Here is a 16,160-nt window from a genome sequence, read left to right as displayed (position 1 = left end):
CTGTTACTTATATGTCACCATCTTTGATGTCTAGGTGATTGTCCTGTTTGGATACAAACTGTAAGAAAATCAGAGGCATTGTAATTTCTCCATGTTTAAGAGTATCCTATGGAGTCTCTGCATGAAAAAGCAGCAACACATTTCCTTCATTATATATTCTTCATTAGTTGAACATTTTCAACAAGGCTTTCTCATCTTTGAAAATGCCACGCTGGTATCAACTACTGCACTGAGGAAGAAATTTTCAGCATCTGTGTTCATGCAGGCCTATGTGTTGTATCGCTCTCCCTTGTTCTGTCTGGAATCACAGGAGTATTCGCACAGTTTTATTCTTACAAATTTTTTGTCAGCAACACATCTAAAACTGGGACATTTGGGAGTGGCATCAAAATCACAATGAGCTAACCCTCAACAAAGCATTTATGGCAATGCCATAATGATGGTGACACCTAATCTCATGAATCTTTTTCATTCAGCTTTCATGCAGTAGTTTTAACTGATTGGTATCTACAATATATTGCCATCATGAATTAGGTGATGAATAGAATTGCATAGAATTTATCACATTTCAATTGGTGTTATTTATGCTGGATGTTATCTCAGAAAGAAATCAGATGTTGTATATTCAGGTCAATTTATTTAATATTTTTTTCTATATTATGTTTTAGACAAAATACAGTACCTGCATATTAATGTGTGATCCACTGAGTCTCGTCAACACCTAATGCAGTTAAATAATTTATTTTGTTCCAAAATATTTATTGATACACTGATTGCACAAGATGGGCAAATACATTCTCAGGTTTATTTTTCCAAAAAAGAGTAACCATTATATCCCTGTAGCATATCACAGTGTATCACATTGTCATTTACCAAAATAGAGCATTTGGATATGCTGGCACACATCTAGCTGTGTATAACAGCCTTCTGGATGTTTATTTGGAAAGTGTTGTCAGGCTCTTGAGTTAAATATCCAATTATTGGTCTCAAATGCCCTATCTGTACTCTTTACATATGCTTCCTCTAACTTCATGCTAATATGAGAAAAAATAACATTTCTTCAGGGGTTGCCTAAAGAGAAGCCTGATAAGAAAACAGCTAGTGAACAGAAGAATTGAGCAAATACAATAATTGTAATGCATTTTTAAAAGGAACTCCAAGGCTTTTAATCCACAGACTTCCAATAAAATGATTGACAGGAAGCACCTTAGGAGGTAATGGATATTCCAACCTCCATTTCCTCTTCTTATTTGCAGTGGTGGTTGATGTCTGCCAGTAGTGATAATAGACCAGCAAGATGTGGTGGGTAGTGAGGGATGTATACTGACCTTGGTAGGTACTGTTTGAGTGGATTCAGCCTTCAGACTAACTCTTAATATGTGGGGGTAGATAATCCTGACACATCAGCCCAGCTCTATAGTGCAGCTGTGCTGTATTAAAGAAGGCCTGGCTTAGATGTAGCTTACTCCACCTGCTCTCCTCCCACCCACCCCCCCCCCCCTCCTCTGGGGCAGTCTGTTGTATGCTACCCATCACAGCACAGATTCAAATAGTGCTTACATGGTTAATTGGGGTGGCTTGCTGCACTGTAAGTATGACAGTTTTACAGAAATGTTATAATCATCAGAAATTAAATGGGTTTTCAAGATTTGGTTATGGAAACACATAATGCCATACAAATGGGAAAAGTGCCATTCAAATATGTTCTTATTGCACCTTAATGCTCTTGATTTATTATCTCAGCAACACTCAAAGAATTTCAGGTGATGTATCTTGATCCATAATAGTGTGACATATAGGGTTAATACTAATCTTAGGCCTTCTTTTATTATTATTTAGGTTTTTTTTATTAAACCCCTAAGGCTTGCTTGATTTCACACATCCATCCTGTAAGAATGATTACACACATTAATGCAGAGTTCTGTTGGACATCACAACACATTATAACATGATATGCCATTATAAAGAAGTCAGAAAGAGAAGTTTCTGCTCCCCATTTTAAATACCTTGCCAGTTTTTGAACTTTTGCCAATAGATCAAAGCCCATGGCTAGTTATAATTTAAATGTTGTTTTCAAGGTTAAAAAAGAAGTATGCCATGATTGACAATTCAAAGAAAGTCATCTCAAGGGAGCATCTTTTGTAGCTGGAAAATGTGTTGCCTTCTTTCAAGTTTTGGAATGAAGTCATGAATTTATTACAGCTCTCTCATTCTCTCTGGTTAAAATGTTTTGCCTAACATGCTGCTCTATTAAAGATCTGAGGAAACTGACACATTTTCTTTATTTGACATTTTTGTACAGAATCACAAAGGAGTTATTTTAAGTTGCCAATGTACCTTATGATTAAGGTCACCATTTTCACAAAGTTTTCTCACCTGACTCCAAGTCGTCCCTCAGCATGAGGTCTGTAGAGTCTTCTTTGATCACATGTTAGACATTTATCATATTACACCTCGCTAGTCATGAATACAAGTCAGTTGGTGCTTAACAATGACTGACAGCAATGTTCCTACATGGTCATATGTTGCATTCGGTGTGGTTATTAGAACCATAGACATGTGGAGATTTAATATTTTAATAGTTTTCTATATTATTATATTAATCAGTGAGAAGTAGCCTGCACACATAAAAACGGTAGTCATATCACCTGCACAAAAATGAAAAAGTAGCAGGCTATTCATAATAATTAAATTGCAGGGGTGTACTAATACAACTTAAACAGACTAAAAGAGATGAACTGAAATTAAATGAAAATGTAAACTTTGTGATTGAATTTAATTTTTTTGGAAGGTCTAAACCGTTATTGTGTCTATTAGTCCACAAGTGCTGTGTTGTGCAACATTGTCCTTGGATATCCTGTATGAAAACCAAAGTGTTTTTTTACCAAAAAACAAAAAAAAAAAAAACATAATATGGGCTTTGCAGGTTTAATGGATTGCATTTAGCATCGGCCTTTGAGGGTTCACTGGTATACTTTCAATATGTAACTTGCATTAGCCCAGATGAAAGCAGTTACATTGTTGAAATCCATCTCAGATTCCAACAGGCATTTGATACCATCTGCAACTGAACTGTAATTTACAGCAGCAAGATACAGTGAATCAGCGAGGACCATTTTAAAATGGGATGCGATTTTGACATGTGCAAAACATAATCGTCTGTGCCATGTCTTATATCTATCTGCCACACAAAGTTCTCTTATCAGTCTCCCTACAACCTTATGACAAGACCATATTTGTGTTGTTTTTTTTACTGTAAATGTTTATCTATTGTTTTGTTGGCTGTGTATGGATAAATTGCTAACTATTGAATATATTAGATCTGCCTGTGTGCAATGTGGCAGATACTGGTGTTCTTGATCAATGAAGGACTTTGTTTGACATTATGTCCATGTTTGCATTCCTTCCACTCCATGTGTTAAGAAAATGACGTACTTTTCACAATGAACCGCTAATTATATGATTAGTCAGATGCTAATCCAGTACCTAGGCAGATCCGACTGGAATATTGATAGTAATGCATGTTCATTCCCTATAGGACAGGGATTTTAGGAAAAAACAATGGTGAACCTTTCTTATGAAGGCAAATTTTCTGTTTTAATTAGGTGATAATGATTTCAAGGATGTAATTTCAGAAGGAGGACAAGTCATAATATAAATTTTCAGTCCAGGTTCATTTAACTAGTAGTTGCCCATGCTTGCGTAGCACAACCATTTTAATGGGGTAAAACATGACACAATCTAATGCAATGGCTCTGAGGCATAGGGTTTATTTATGTATACAGTAAGACTGTTTCGAGCAACACTAATCTGAAATAGAATAAATTTAAATGCACATTCAACAAGAGACATTTTGCTTTAGATTTGTTTTTAAATAGGGGACTGTAACTTTTATAGAATCTACATAATAGGAGAAATATTTTACAGTCGAAAGGATCCCTGACTTAGACAGTCCATGAAGTGCACAGGTGAAGTGATTAATTTGTTCAAGAAAACAAACCCACAGATATTATGAGCCAGTTAGTTAGGCCATGTTTGGGACCTCTGCATATAAGGTTATTTTAGGATCAATTTGCATTATCATTCCACTTGCACAAACATTAATCATGAATTCAATTTAAATCGCATGTGCAACCCATGCATCTACACACCAAATAATGTCATTATTTTCAGGCGAGGTGTAGTATTCTTTAGGAAGGTATAGTATTCATAAGGACAAGATGAAATAAAGCAATTGTAGATTAACATTAAAGCAACTGATCCCTTTATGGGATTGTTTGTCCATTTAGGGCCATGCCAGTAAACTTATTGCCAGTAAGCTACATGATGAAACTGGATGGTATTTTAAGCCATTCAGTTTTGAAGAAAGGTTTGAAGAATTAGCATTACATCTCAATACATGAACTAGCATTTCAATACAGTGTATGGCTTGTCAAATAGTCTGATGATAAACCAGTGAGAGCATCTGAACACGAAATAGGGGAGACACGAAACTGTTAACTGATCCTGAATCTGTTGTTGTTTTTGCAATTAACAAGCATACCCAGTTTAAGCAGGAACAACCGAAGAGCATTCGATTTCTATTTATTTAATTATTTATTGTCTCTATCACACAATTACAACCAAGATCTTAGTGAGCCATTTTAAATTAAAGGCAATTTTATATTTTGTAATATTCAAGTTTTCAATTTAATGGTGTCACATTTTACTGATCGAGTAACACTCAGCTTCTAATAGATGAGCAATATTCAAATGAGCCAGATTTGTATACTTGTTACATTCCATCTCAGTATTTAGCTGGCACTCTTGTCGAGAGCAACTTTCACATATTACTTTTTTATCCATTTATACAGCCGGACATTTTTACTGAATATTTTACGTTTTTTTTCCTCCAATTTTCAAGTAGCTCTGGAACTCTCTGAATCTAGATGTATAGCTTATATAGCTCTGGAATAGATCTATGGAATTATAGTTTATATTAATCTCTAAGTGTCGTCAATAAATATATTTTAAAGGCATATTTTAGAGACTACTAAACGATACTAATTCGGTCCCTCAAAAAAAAAGAACTCACATTCTACGAATTTGCACAAGGTACCGATGCGTAGGCCTACTGATGAAGGGGCTGGGGTAGGGGGTTAATACACGTGCTAAAATCGCGGAATTGTGAACCCTACTGGATAGAATTGCGCACAAGATTTAGTTGTCCCGACCTACACTATCTTCTGCCCAATTCTACTATTTAATCTTTTGGCATGAACTTTTAAGAAGACATAACTTTGGAAATGACACAACGAACCGTCAAGACCGCGATAAAATTAAACACACCCCCGGGGGTGGTCTTGCATATTTCATATAGTATCTAAAATAAAACTTGCTACTAATACATTTTATAATCTGGAAATATTATATAATAAATCTGAACTACGCTGTGAAAATACACCCGAGCCCTCTGATTTTTCCTATTTTGAGCCAACTTGTTATTTAACTTTACATCCCCTGTGTAGAAGTTGGTACAGTCCGACGCTTCTTTTGATCCCACCAGGATTGAGGGGAAAGGCAGAACATGTTGGAGGAAGTAGTTGCATTGAGTGACCAGCGGTAGAGCGGCGAAACTTTTCGATTTAGAACGCATAGAACACAGGGTACTATAGGAGCACGAAGAATCCAGCCGGCCATGATATGAAATTAGTCTCACATCCCCAGCTTTAACGGGCCTTCTTTCAGATCAGCAAATAAGAGCTTTTGCAAAAAACAGAACTTGCAGAGGCAAGCACCAAAATGCAGTTTGCCTGGGTGCTTTGCGGCACTGTAATAACTTTGCTGTTTCGCTTTCAAGGTAAGTGCAACTTCGGACGGACTGCCTTTCTACATATGCCATTGTGTGTCTTTGGAAAGTACGTTTAAAACAGGATGTTTATAGGTATTTAGTGAGCGTTCTTGATACAGTCTGCGGTCTGCTGCAAATTGGGTTGTGCATTAGACGCGTAAACTCGTGTTCAGCTCAACGATACCGCTCTCTGCCGAATAGTCTTGCAGTTTTTTTTTTTTTACAATACGTTTTTGGTGAGCTTTGCCGTATAGTATGTAAGGTGATGTAGGGGGCTGTTTTTAGGTTTTTTCTTCTGTTTTGTATAACCACCAATGCAATTTGCAGACGAGGTCAAAATGCGAACGCGATTTAAAAGGTAACATTTTGCGTATCTAAGATATTTGAATAATTAACAAACGAGTAATAAACGGGTTTCTTGCTGAAAAAGGAACGCAACATTAGTGTAAATACAATCCAAAATCTACAAGTTATTGTGAATCGTATCAGTATTTTTTATTGATATTGAACAGTCAGTGGCTAGATATTATTTTACGTGAAAGTGAAAGATACAATTTGACGTGAAAGTAGATATATGTAAAACGTTCAAAAACCATAGTGCACCCCAAATGTGATAAAATATATCTAAAACTTATACCTTTAATGTTTGTTTACATTACAGGCGTCTTGTCCGTTAGTCCATTGAGTTCCATTATGTGTTGCTATACTTCATGGTCACTTGCAGGATATTTTATTGTGGATAGCGCATGTTATGATTGTAACGGTTGCTGTTGATTTAGATAATGTATTCTGTCAAATTTTTATGATGTGTAATTGTCGTAATGTATTATTTACATGTAGGTGTTAATACCTTTTTCACGCCAAAATTGAGTCTTGTGCATCATAGACCCCTACTCCAGATCATGAGTAATGGGGATTCAAGTCCACCACTTTAACAGCTTGTATTTACAGCATGTTGGAACAGCAGCCTCGCGCAGGCTGGAATGTTGAAACCTGGCCGAGGTGTCGCGGACAGCCTTTTAAAGATACAGGGCAGGTCTAATAAACTCATTTAACGAAACCAAAAATGCATATAATTCAATTTTCTCTAAGGTGCACGAATTCTAAAGCATTGAGTTCTAAAGTCGTGCGTATAAGTGTATCTAATGTAACCAATTCAGGCATGCGTGATGTGTTTTTTTAAATAACAATAAGGTGTGAAGACATCAGGTTACCCTGTGAGATTGGTCCAGTGTTCTGTGATAAATCCCTTCTGAGAAATATTTTGAAGACCACTGTTCTAAAAGATATTTATTTTTTAAGTCTGGTATGACTTGTTTATTTTCTGTTTATTTCGACTCATGCACTCTTAAAATAAAATGGTATATTCTGTTGATAAATAAATTTAAACGGTGCACATTTTGGAAAGGAGTCGTACGTTGCTGTAAAGCATAGTTGCTGTGTTTTTATGCATCACATTCTTTTAAAAAATTAAACTGAGTGTACTGCACTCTTTTGTATATTTTAATACTTTATTGTGTATTATTTTGTTTAGTTTAACTTTGAATACGTAGGGCATTTAATGATAATCCTATATAATCGCTCCTATTGAGAGTTGTGGAAGACAGCCTAAGCCAAGCAACTTGAGACTAATGCATTTCTTGGTTTGCATGAGTGTAAACCTCATGAAAACCTCAGTTGTAACTTGGTGCAAATCCTGTCCAATACTGTCTTAATTATATAAGCACATGTAAATTAATACAGTGAGCTCCATAATGTTTGGGACAACTGCATTTTTTTTTCTTTATTTGGCTCTATACTCCATAATTTTAGATTTGTAATCAGACAATATACACTTTGGTTTCACCATGTTGATATTACAGCACTTTTTATACATAGCCCCACCATTTCCGGGCAGCATGTTTGGGACAATATTAATGTTATGTAAATGGAAGTAGTCATGTTTAGTACTTTGTTACATATCCTTGCATGCAGTAACTTCTTGAAGTTTGTTACCCATCGACATCACCAGATGCTGGGCATCTTCTGTGGTGATGCTCTGTCAGGTCTGTACTGCCATCTTCAGCTCGTGCTTGTTTTGGGGGCTAGCTTCCTTAAGTTTTTTCTTCAGCATATGAAACACATGCTGAGTTGGATTCAGATAAGGTGAGTGACTTGGTCAGTCAAGAAATTTCCAGTTTTGGCTTTGAAATACTCCTTTGTTGCTTTAGTAATATGTTGGGGTTATTTTCTTGCTGTAGGATGAAGCACTGTCCAATGAGTTTGGAAGCATTTGCTTGAACCTGAGCAGATAAGGTGCTTCTGTAGACTTCAGAATTCATTCTGCTGCTGTTATCAGTGTTTTCATCATCAACAAAGACAATTGAGCCAGTACCTGTGGCAGCCATACATGCCTAAACCATAACACTTCCACCACCATGTTTCACAGATGAGGGGGTTATTTGGATCTTGGATGGTTCCTTTTGGCCTCCACACTTTGCTATTGCATCACTCTGATACAAGTGAATATTGATCTCAACTGTCCACAACACCTTTTTCCAGAATTCTGCAGGTTTCTTTAGGTACTTCTCAGCAAACTGTAACATGGCCATCCTTTTTTGCGGCTTAATAGTGGTTTGCATCTTGCAGTGTAGTCTTTGTAGTTTTGTTTGTGTAGTCTTTTGTGGACAGTAGTCATTGATAGATCCATGCAGGCCTACTGAAGAGTGTTTCTGATCTGTCATGATGTTTGGGGGTTTTTCTCATTATGGTGAGAATTCTTTGGTGATCAATTGTTGAGGTCGTCCTTGGACTACCAGTCCCTTTGCGATTACTCACCAGTACTGTCTTTCTTCATAATGATGTTCCAAATGATTCATTTTGATGTAGCTAAGGTTTGGCCTATGTCTCTGACTGTTGTTTTCCCTTATTTCTCAGCCTCATAACTGCTTTCTTGCCTTTCTCTGGCACAACGCTGGTCCTCATGTTAACAAACACCAGTAACAAAGGCAATCCTTAAGCCTATAATCAAGGCTGAATACTGAAACTCTTATATCTGCATTAAAGAATCAAATCAACACACCTGACTAATCAGAAGCACTCGCGAAGGCTTTTGTGCCAAACATTATGATGCCATGAAATGGGGGAACTATGTATTAAAAATGCTGTAATTTCAGCATGGTGAAACCAAAATGTATAAAAATGCTCTTTATTAAAAGCTGAGAGTGTGCAAGTGAATTGTTTTATTACAAACCTATTTGTCCCAAACATTGTGGAGCTCACTGTATATTCTGCCAGTTATTGTTGTACATTGCATTGGCATTAATTGTTTTAATAAAATTAACCACATAATGCCTTGAAGAGTAAGGCCTAACAAAAGCATCAGTTGAAGTTAAGCAGATCTTTCAGAAGTAACATTTATTATTTTGAACCGGGAAGAATTGAGAACTTACCTCAGTGAATGTGACAAGAGGTGTCAGTGGTTAAAGATGGCATTCACTGTGTCTCAAGGGCACGTGTAAGATGTGAGCAGGAACAATAATAGGCCTGTGAGTTGCCCTCACTTCAGAAGGTTGAAGCTTCACTGATAAAGCACCGTTTAGAGAATTGTTCTTGTCTGCGTTGACCAGCTGAGGCTGTGGTTTACAAAATTGCTCCTCCAGGGACATGTTAAATAGAAAAGCCTATCTTAGTCTGTGTATTTATCAGTCTTTGGAAGTGAATTTCAGCAGAAAGAGAGTGAACCCTGAAGTCTTAAACAATTTTGAGCTGAGGTGAATTCACAGCTGAAAACTGTTGAATTATGAAAAAAGAATAGTCGGTAAAGGCTGACCTTCTTGGTTTTTATTTGTTACCCATAGTGGTTGAATAGTATTGCTTCGCTCTTTTGATGCTGAGACAGAAGGAAATGGGCGGACATAGAGCAAATGAACTGTTCTTGGGCCAGACAAAAGGTACAGTATAAATACCGTGAGTTACATAATGTTTGGGACGAAGATATATATTTTTTTTCTTGATTTGGTGCTGTACTCCACAATTTTAGATTTGTAAATGAAGAAATTCATATGTGGATATATGAGGATATTTTTATACACTTTGGTTTCACCTTGTAGAAATGACCGCACTTTTGTACATAGACCCCTGATTTCAGGACACCATAAGTTTTAGGACCTATTAATTAGTTATGTAAATGAATATTATATCTTGACAAATGCCAATAACAGACTCTCCATAGGCACTGAAAATCAAGAAAAGATTCTGAAAGCTCTCTTATGTCTGCACATACCTGTTTAATCAGAAACACCTATGAAGCCATTTGTCCCAAACATTATGGTGCCCTGAAAAGGGGGACTATGTATAAAAAGTGCTGGTGATATATAAATATATAAAAATACATTTTCGTAAAAACTGAGAATGTGCACTTTAACTTGTGTGATTTGTTTGATTACAAGTCTAGAAATCAAGGGGAAAAAAATGTTTTCGTCCCAAACATTATGGAGCTCCCTGTATATACTTGTAACTCAGTGTCCAGAGATTTCCACTAATTGGTTGCAGTAATTTTAATGTATGAATATTTTCTTGCTCTGCTGTGCTTTAATTTTTTCAAAAACATTTCAGTTGAATCCACACGGGAGCAGTGAAAAAAGCGTGCTTGAATAATTTATCATGCTGGTAGGTTTTGTCAGTCACATCCATTTTTTTCCTCCATTTTATTAAAGTTTTAGGAATTCAGTCTCGTGAAATCTAGGCTATGCGGTAGCAATAGCCTGTGAGACAAACATTCACAGATTACGTGCCGCTCAAGCCGTCAGATAAATCTTGGAAGAGCCAAGAAGTTTATTTTTGTTTTGGTTTAGTTTTCTGTGTTGGGTTGGCAGTCCTCTAAACATCAATGGTATTATCATCTTCCTTTTATATCCTTCAATTTCCATGCATATTCCATTGTGCAATGTAGGAAGTAAAGTGATTATTTTTGTTAGGTTACCATGGTGATGGATTACTACTGCTTGACCAATGTCATACAGCTCACAGGCATCTAGCCCCTTTAAGTACTGGAATTTGTGTGTGAATGGAATACTTTGAGCCGTGACTTTCTCATTTGAGCATTACCTTCATCCCCACACTTGGCTGGTTTGCCTGGTGCACCAAGATTGTGAATGAAAATAAGTTCAGAGGAATGAATTTGTGTTCAAAGTGCAAATTGTGTCCATGTGATCCATTACTCTGCTATCCTCAAGTAAATATATTGTACAACGTGTATGCCTGCTTTAGGCTGCTAATTTTTGGCATGAATGTCTGTGACAGCCATTCCACATACAAAATGCCCTCAGTTGCATTCCACATGCCAAATCCTCACATAGTAAAAATTAATTTTCAAGTTTAATTCAAGGTCAAAAATTACAGAATGATGTTGGTTGAATCCAAGCCATAGATACTTTTGGTCATATAGTGTATCTGGACACCCCTTGGTATCGGGCTGTTTTTCATAGTTTGGTCTAGGCCCTTTAGTTCCAGTGAAGGCAGATCTTAATGCTACAGTATACAATCAAATTCTAGACAATTCTGTGCTTCCCCAACAGTGTAGGGAAGGCCCTTTCCTGTTTCAGCATGACAGTGCCCCTGGGCACACTGTGAGGTCCATATAGAAATGTTTTGTTGACAACGGTGTGGAAGAACTTGACTTGTCTGCACACAGCCCTGACCTCAACCCCATCTAACACCTTTGGGATCAATTGGAAAGCCAACTGCGAGCCTGGCCTAATCGCCCAATCAGTGCCCGGGCCTCACTAATGCTCTTCTGGGTGAATGGAAACAAATCCCTGCAGCAATGCTTCAACATCTAGTATAAAGCCTTCCCAGAAGAGTGGAGGTTGTTATAGCAGCAAAGGGTGGACCTTTCACCTCCGCATGTCAGACCCAAATTGACAGCACCAGTCCAGAGCATTTTTTTTGGGAGTAGTTGGGAAGAGCAAATAAACTTTGTTTTAATCTGCTTGCGGGTAATTGTTTGTGTGGTGAAGTGGGGGGTTTCCTGCCTCCTGGTCCCTCGTGCTACATGAGGTTACAGTAATGAGGGCACACAGTTGAATGGGAGCTGCTGTTTGACTGCATATCAGATGCTATCTTTAGATTAGGCAGGGACTATTTTCATTACCCTTAGTGTTCGCAGTGTGCATAGAGAGTGGCTGGAACCATATCTCAAACTGAGGCCAGTAACAGTGTCTAAATGGAAGATATGATATGTGTGCAATAAGGGAAGCCTTAGGAGATGAGCACTTCAAAAACAGTTGAGAGAGGCTCATTGCCAAGCATGATTTCCCCTTAGTAAATGTAAGCATTGACTTAACTTAAGCATTTGAGATGAGCAAATTACTTGGTTTTTGTAAATGTATTTCTTTCCGTCAACTGAATGGAAAAGAATTTGAGCCTAAATGATGACACATTGTTTGGGTGAAGGCATTAGTTGGAAACATGAATGGACATTGGTGTATTATTGCTCCAGATGGTCCTTGTGCTTTAGACTACAGAGGCTTAAAATGATCATTCTCATGCCATCGGTCCAACACTGTGGTGAACAACTTGCAAGCAATTCCGTGGCTTAAGTCAGCGTTCGATGCTGCAAACATTACCTGACAAATGTAGCAAGCTGAATTGGAGTACTGCTGCTGTGTGTCTGATTATAAACTGGTGTGTCATGCAGTGGAGCGGTAGAGGAGGTAGGTTGTCCCTTGGTGGAAGGGATCTCTGACAGTTCTAAACCCACGGAAGCTAAGGGTTCACATTTCCTCTCTGTCACATCATATGTCCATTTGTTACAGATTACATCAGTTTAAAGACCAGTGTTAAAAAACAACTGTGGGGACCTCCGCTGGCCTGGGTGAGGACTGTGGGGCTGGCAGGGGGAGGGACAGACTGTACGACTGAAAAACACCTTTATAGCTCAGTAATTGGTGCCTGAGCAGAAAGTGGACAGAACCCCCCTCCCCACGTGCACACACAACCAGCACCTTCCTCTGGTTGCACTCTCTTTGGCTGGGACCGTTTTTACAGTGAGTTGCAACTCTGGTTTTCACCCTGACCATTTGTCTCCCTGTCCCAGTTCTGTCTCCACGCCCCCACCCCTCCCTTCAGTTCTGATGTGGCCTGCAGCTGTTGCCCCTCATTGTTAATCTTTGAAGGTGCTGTAATTGAGTGTTTTCACATTATATGCTAACCCTTACTCTCCTCCCTCCCCCCCTTTTGCGCAGATAATAATCAATTTTTGGTGGGCCAGTAATGTGCTGGTTGTCATTCAAGAGAGGAGAATCAAAGAATAATGAATGATAATTTTTTAAAATAAATTTGGATGCATAATGGTTTACTTGCACTTCATCTTTAAGAAATCCTGAAGGTGCTGACAGCCATGCAGCTATTTGACATTTATGTCTTCATACCCCCTGTTATGTTGCAACAAAAACATCTGTCTAGCCAGATGATGCTCTAATGTTGGAACTGCCTGTACTCTTGTGCGAAAAGCATCCACCCACTGTCAAGATGGCACCTGGAAAAAGGCCAAATTTTGGACTACTACCACTTATGAGTTTGAATTTCTGACATACACTGGCATTTAAAAACAATTCACAAACCTCATTCAGATTAGATGATAACAAATAAAACTTAATTAAAAAGTTAATACTTTAGTTTTTTAGCTACCACTACCAGTGCTTCCCATAGGTTTGGCCAAAATGACACTAGTTACCAGCCACCATAAATATCCGTGAAGGCAGAAGAAAATATGTGCTAGGTTGTATAATGTATTTCCCCATTGTTGTCCTCCATTTTGATACACAATGCACCGCACGCCAAATGTCACATCTTGGTAAAGGCGTTGTTGGTGAAATGTGAATGGTACGTACCACACTAGCATTTTGACCTGGGGCCAGGGGTTCCTTTCTGTCTAAGTGGTTATCCAGTATTAATCAGTCCTTTATAAATAATGCAAGTGTGTCCCCAAGGATTTTCAGCAAGCATGGCAGTGTGGTGACTGTGGGGGTCGTATGAAAATGGGGAAAATGTTGGGGCTGTGGTAAATAGATTTGTATGTGTGTACATTCAAGTGTGTGTATGTATGTAATATATGGCATATTATGAAAATACCAGTTTATATTACACAAAAGCGCACACACCATTTGTGGTAAGTTAGTTCTGTGGCTGACACATCATGCTACAGCAACCAAAAGTCGCGCTGCAGAAATTTGGTTTTAAGGGAAACTTTAAAACAATGAGTTTGCTAACCATTTCATTGTTCTTGTCATTAAGTAAAAATATATATTTAACGTACAAAATGTTGGACAAAAACATTTTTCCAGTGCTGTATAGTTTGATTCCAGGTTGATATCTGTATAGCTCTAAGAGGTGACCATTTTAGCTGAGATTTTTTTTCTTTATCTTTATGCTTCAAATAGCTAAATGCTTATCCTGAGCTATATTCCATGAGTTACACATTTAACTGTGTTACTCATGTTTGCTAGCTACAGTGATATGCTGTGACCCATATCGAATGCTAGAATGTGTCCGTGCCGACACATTGTGGTTAGGGGTTCTGTGGATTAACGTTACTAAGACTGAGTCTGTACTGAAATGTGATATCTGCAGTAAGTAATACTTGATCACTTAGGCTGTACAATCATGCCAGTATATATTTTTAGAATGAGGGCTGTTCACAATAATGTGTTTATTTTAATTGGATGTAAAATTATTCTGTTTCCATTAAACCCCATTCACTCTTGTCTTGATTTGTGAATCCCCAAGAGAGCAGCCATGTTGTGTTTCTCTACAGTTTCCAACCACGTACATGTCTTTCTCTCAGAGTGCTCATCAATGAAGGGGCCTAAGCACCAGCCTCTTAAACAAACAGTATCAACCCCCAATAGGCCATTCAGACATGGGCCAGGGTACCAAAGTGTCTGAAAGAGCTGCTTCCTAATGAAGTCGCCAAACTCAAGAGTTGTATTGGCTCAGGCCCTTTCAAAGAAACCTCTGTGAACAAGGTGTCAAAACAACCCAACCTCCTTTTTTAAAGTGTGTAAATTGTGGCTTTTGACAGTGTAGTGCAGGTTTGAAGGAGGCTAAGGAAAAGGGGGCGCAATGCAGCACTTGCTGTCTAAACAATGGTTCTCAAAGGATATCCTTTGTTTTTTTCCTCTCTGCCACGCTCTCATAATAAAACTATTACACACAATAATCCAGGGTTCTTTGTGCGCTTGTTATTTTCCTGAAGTTGGAAAAATGTATCTCAAGAGGTGTAAGAATCTGTAGGGACTTTATTTCAGATTAAAATTTTAAGAACTTGATTCACGTGCTTCAATCAGCGCTGCCATTTTCAAACAACAGTCTAGTGTGTGCCGTGATGTTTTAAATATTTTTTTGATCTATTTTTTTTCTTTAGTCAAATTTGGCCTGATTTGTGAATTTAGAAGCATGCAGAGAAGCATATACTCTTCTGTAACATGCATATGGCCAGCCACCTCTGCTTTTCTCTCAGCAATCCGGTCTACGTAGCTTGTGTCTTCAGTACTTTCAATTTGAAAACTAGGCTGCACGTTTTATTGTCAAATCAAAGGCAAACAATTAGACTGACCCTTTGATTTAATCATATGTACTATGCCACATATGGCAGTTTAAGGGCTGTTGTATTTTATGTTTTTGAGTTGTTTTTGCTATGCGTTTTTCCAAATTCAATCAAAATTTGTTCTATTAATTAAAATGGAGGAGACTGTGAAGTTGGATTCAGGCAAACAGATTTTTTTTTATAAAGGACAAGCTCGATTACCCTTCAAAAAATATGCCCTGCATTCAGAGTGGAAAGTGCAATTTTCCGGCCACACACCTGATCCTTGGATTTCTTTTCAGCCTTAAAGTGAGGTTTCACTTTCTGGGATTTTTAAAATCTTAGTGTATGTTTTCAATCACCTCAGATGGTGTTTATTTGCAATGAAGGACATTTTTGATACTTACAGAAGTTGTATGAAGAATTTGTTTTGAATTTTTGCAATAATGAATAGGAGATAAACAAGTATTAAAATAAGGTGTTCAGAGTAAAGGCTATTTCACCTGCTGACAACAGAGTTTACCATTAAATGTAATTAAAAGTTTAGGCATTCCACTGAATTAATTAATAGTTAATGCATACTTTCACCAAGTACCTTATCATGTTTAATGATTATCACTGCATTCTAAAGTTTTAGCTGGTGACATGTACAGTGCTGTAGATTTCCTGTGGTTAAAACCGATACCAATTACAGCACCCCTGTTTCCTGCAGGTCAAAATGCCTTACTGCGTAGGTTACGACGCTTTACAACTCTGAGTGCA

At 37.8% G+C, this 16,160-nt stretch overlaps 1 protein-coding gene across 2 annotated transcripts in view; it reads left to right on the top strand.

Annotated features, from left to right (window-relative positions):
- Positions 1–5,562: 5,562 nt before the first annotated feature.
- LOC135255273 (low-density lipoprotein receptor-related protein 4-like) overlaps positions 5,563–16,160 on the top strand; it is an 88,913-nt gene continuing 78,315 nt past the window's right edge. For both annotated transcript variants that reach the window (XR_010330138.1, XM_064336223.1), the window contains exon 1: positions 5,563–5,839. Coding sequence is in view for 1 of the 2 variants with exons in the window: in XM_064336223.1 (XP_064192293.1) it covers positions 5,782–5,839 (58 nt within the window). In the remaining variant the exon portion in view is untranslated. The remainder of the gene's footprint in view (positions 5,840–16,160) is intronic.

This window comes from Anguilla rostrata, chromosome 5 (genome assembly GCF_018555375.3).
Source record: "Anguilla rostrata isolate EN2019 chromosome 5, ASM1855537v3, whole genome shotgun sequence".
NCBI classification, from domain to species: domain Eukaryota; kingdom Metazoa; phylum Chordata; class Actinopteri; order Anguilliformes; family Anguillidae; genus Anguilla; species Anguilla rostrata.
Note: the sequence above shows the minus strand (reverse complement) of the source record. Positions and strands in the feature narration are given on the sequence as shown.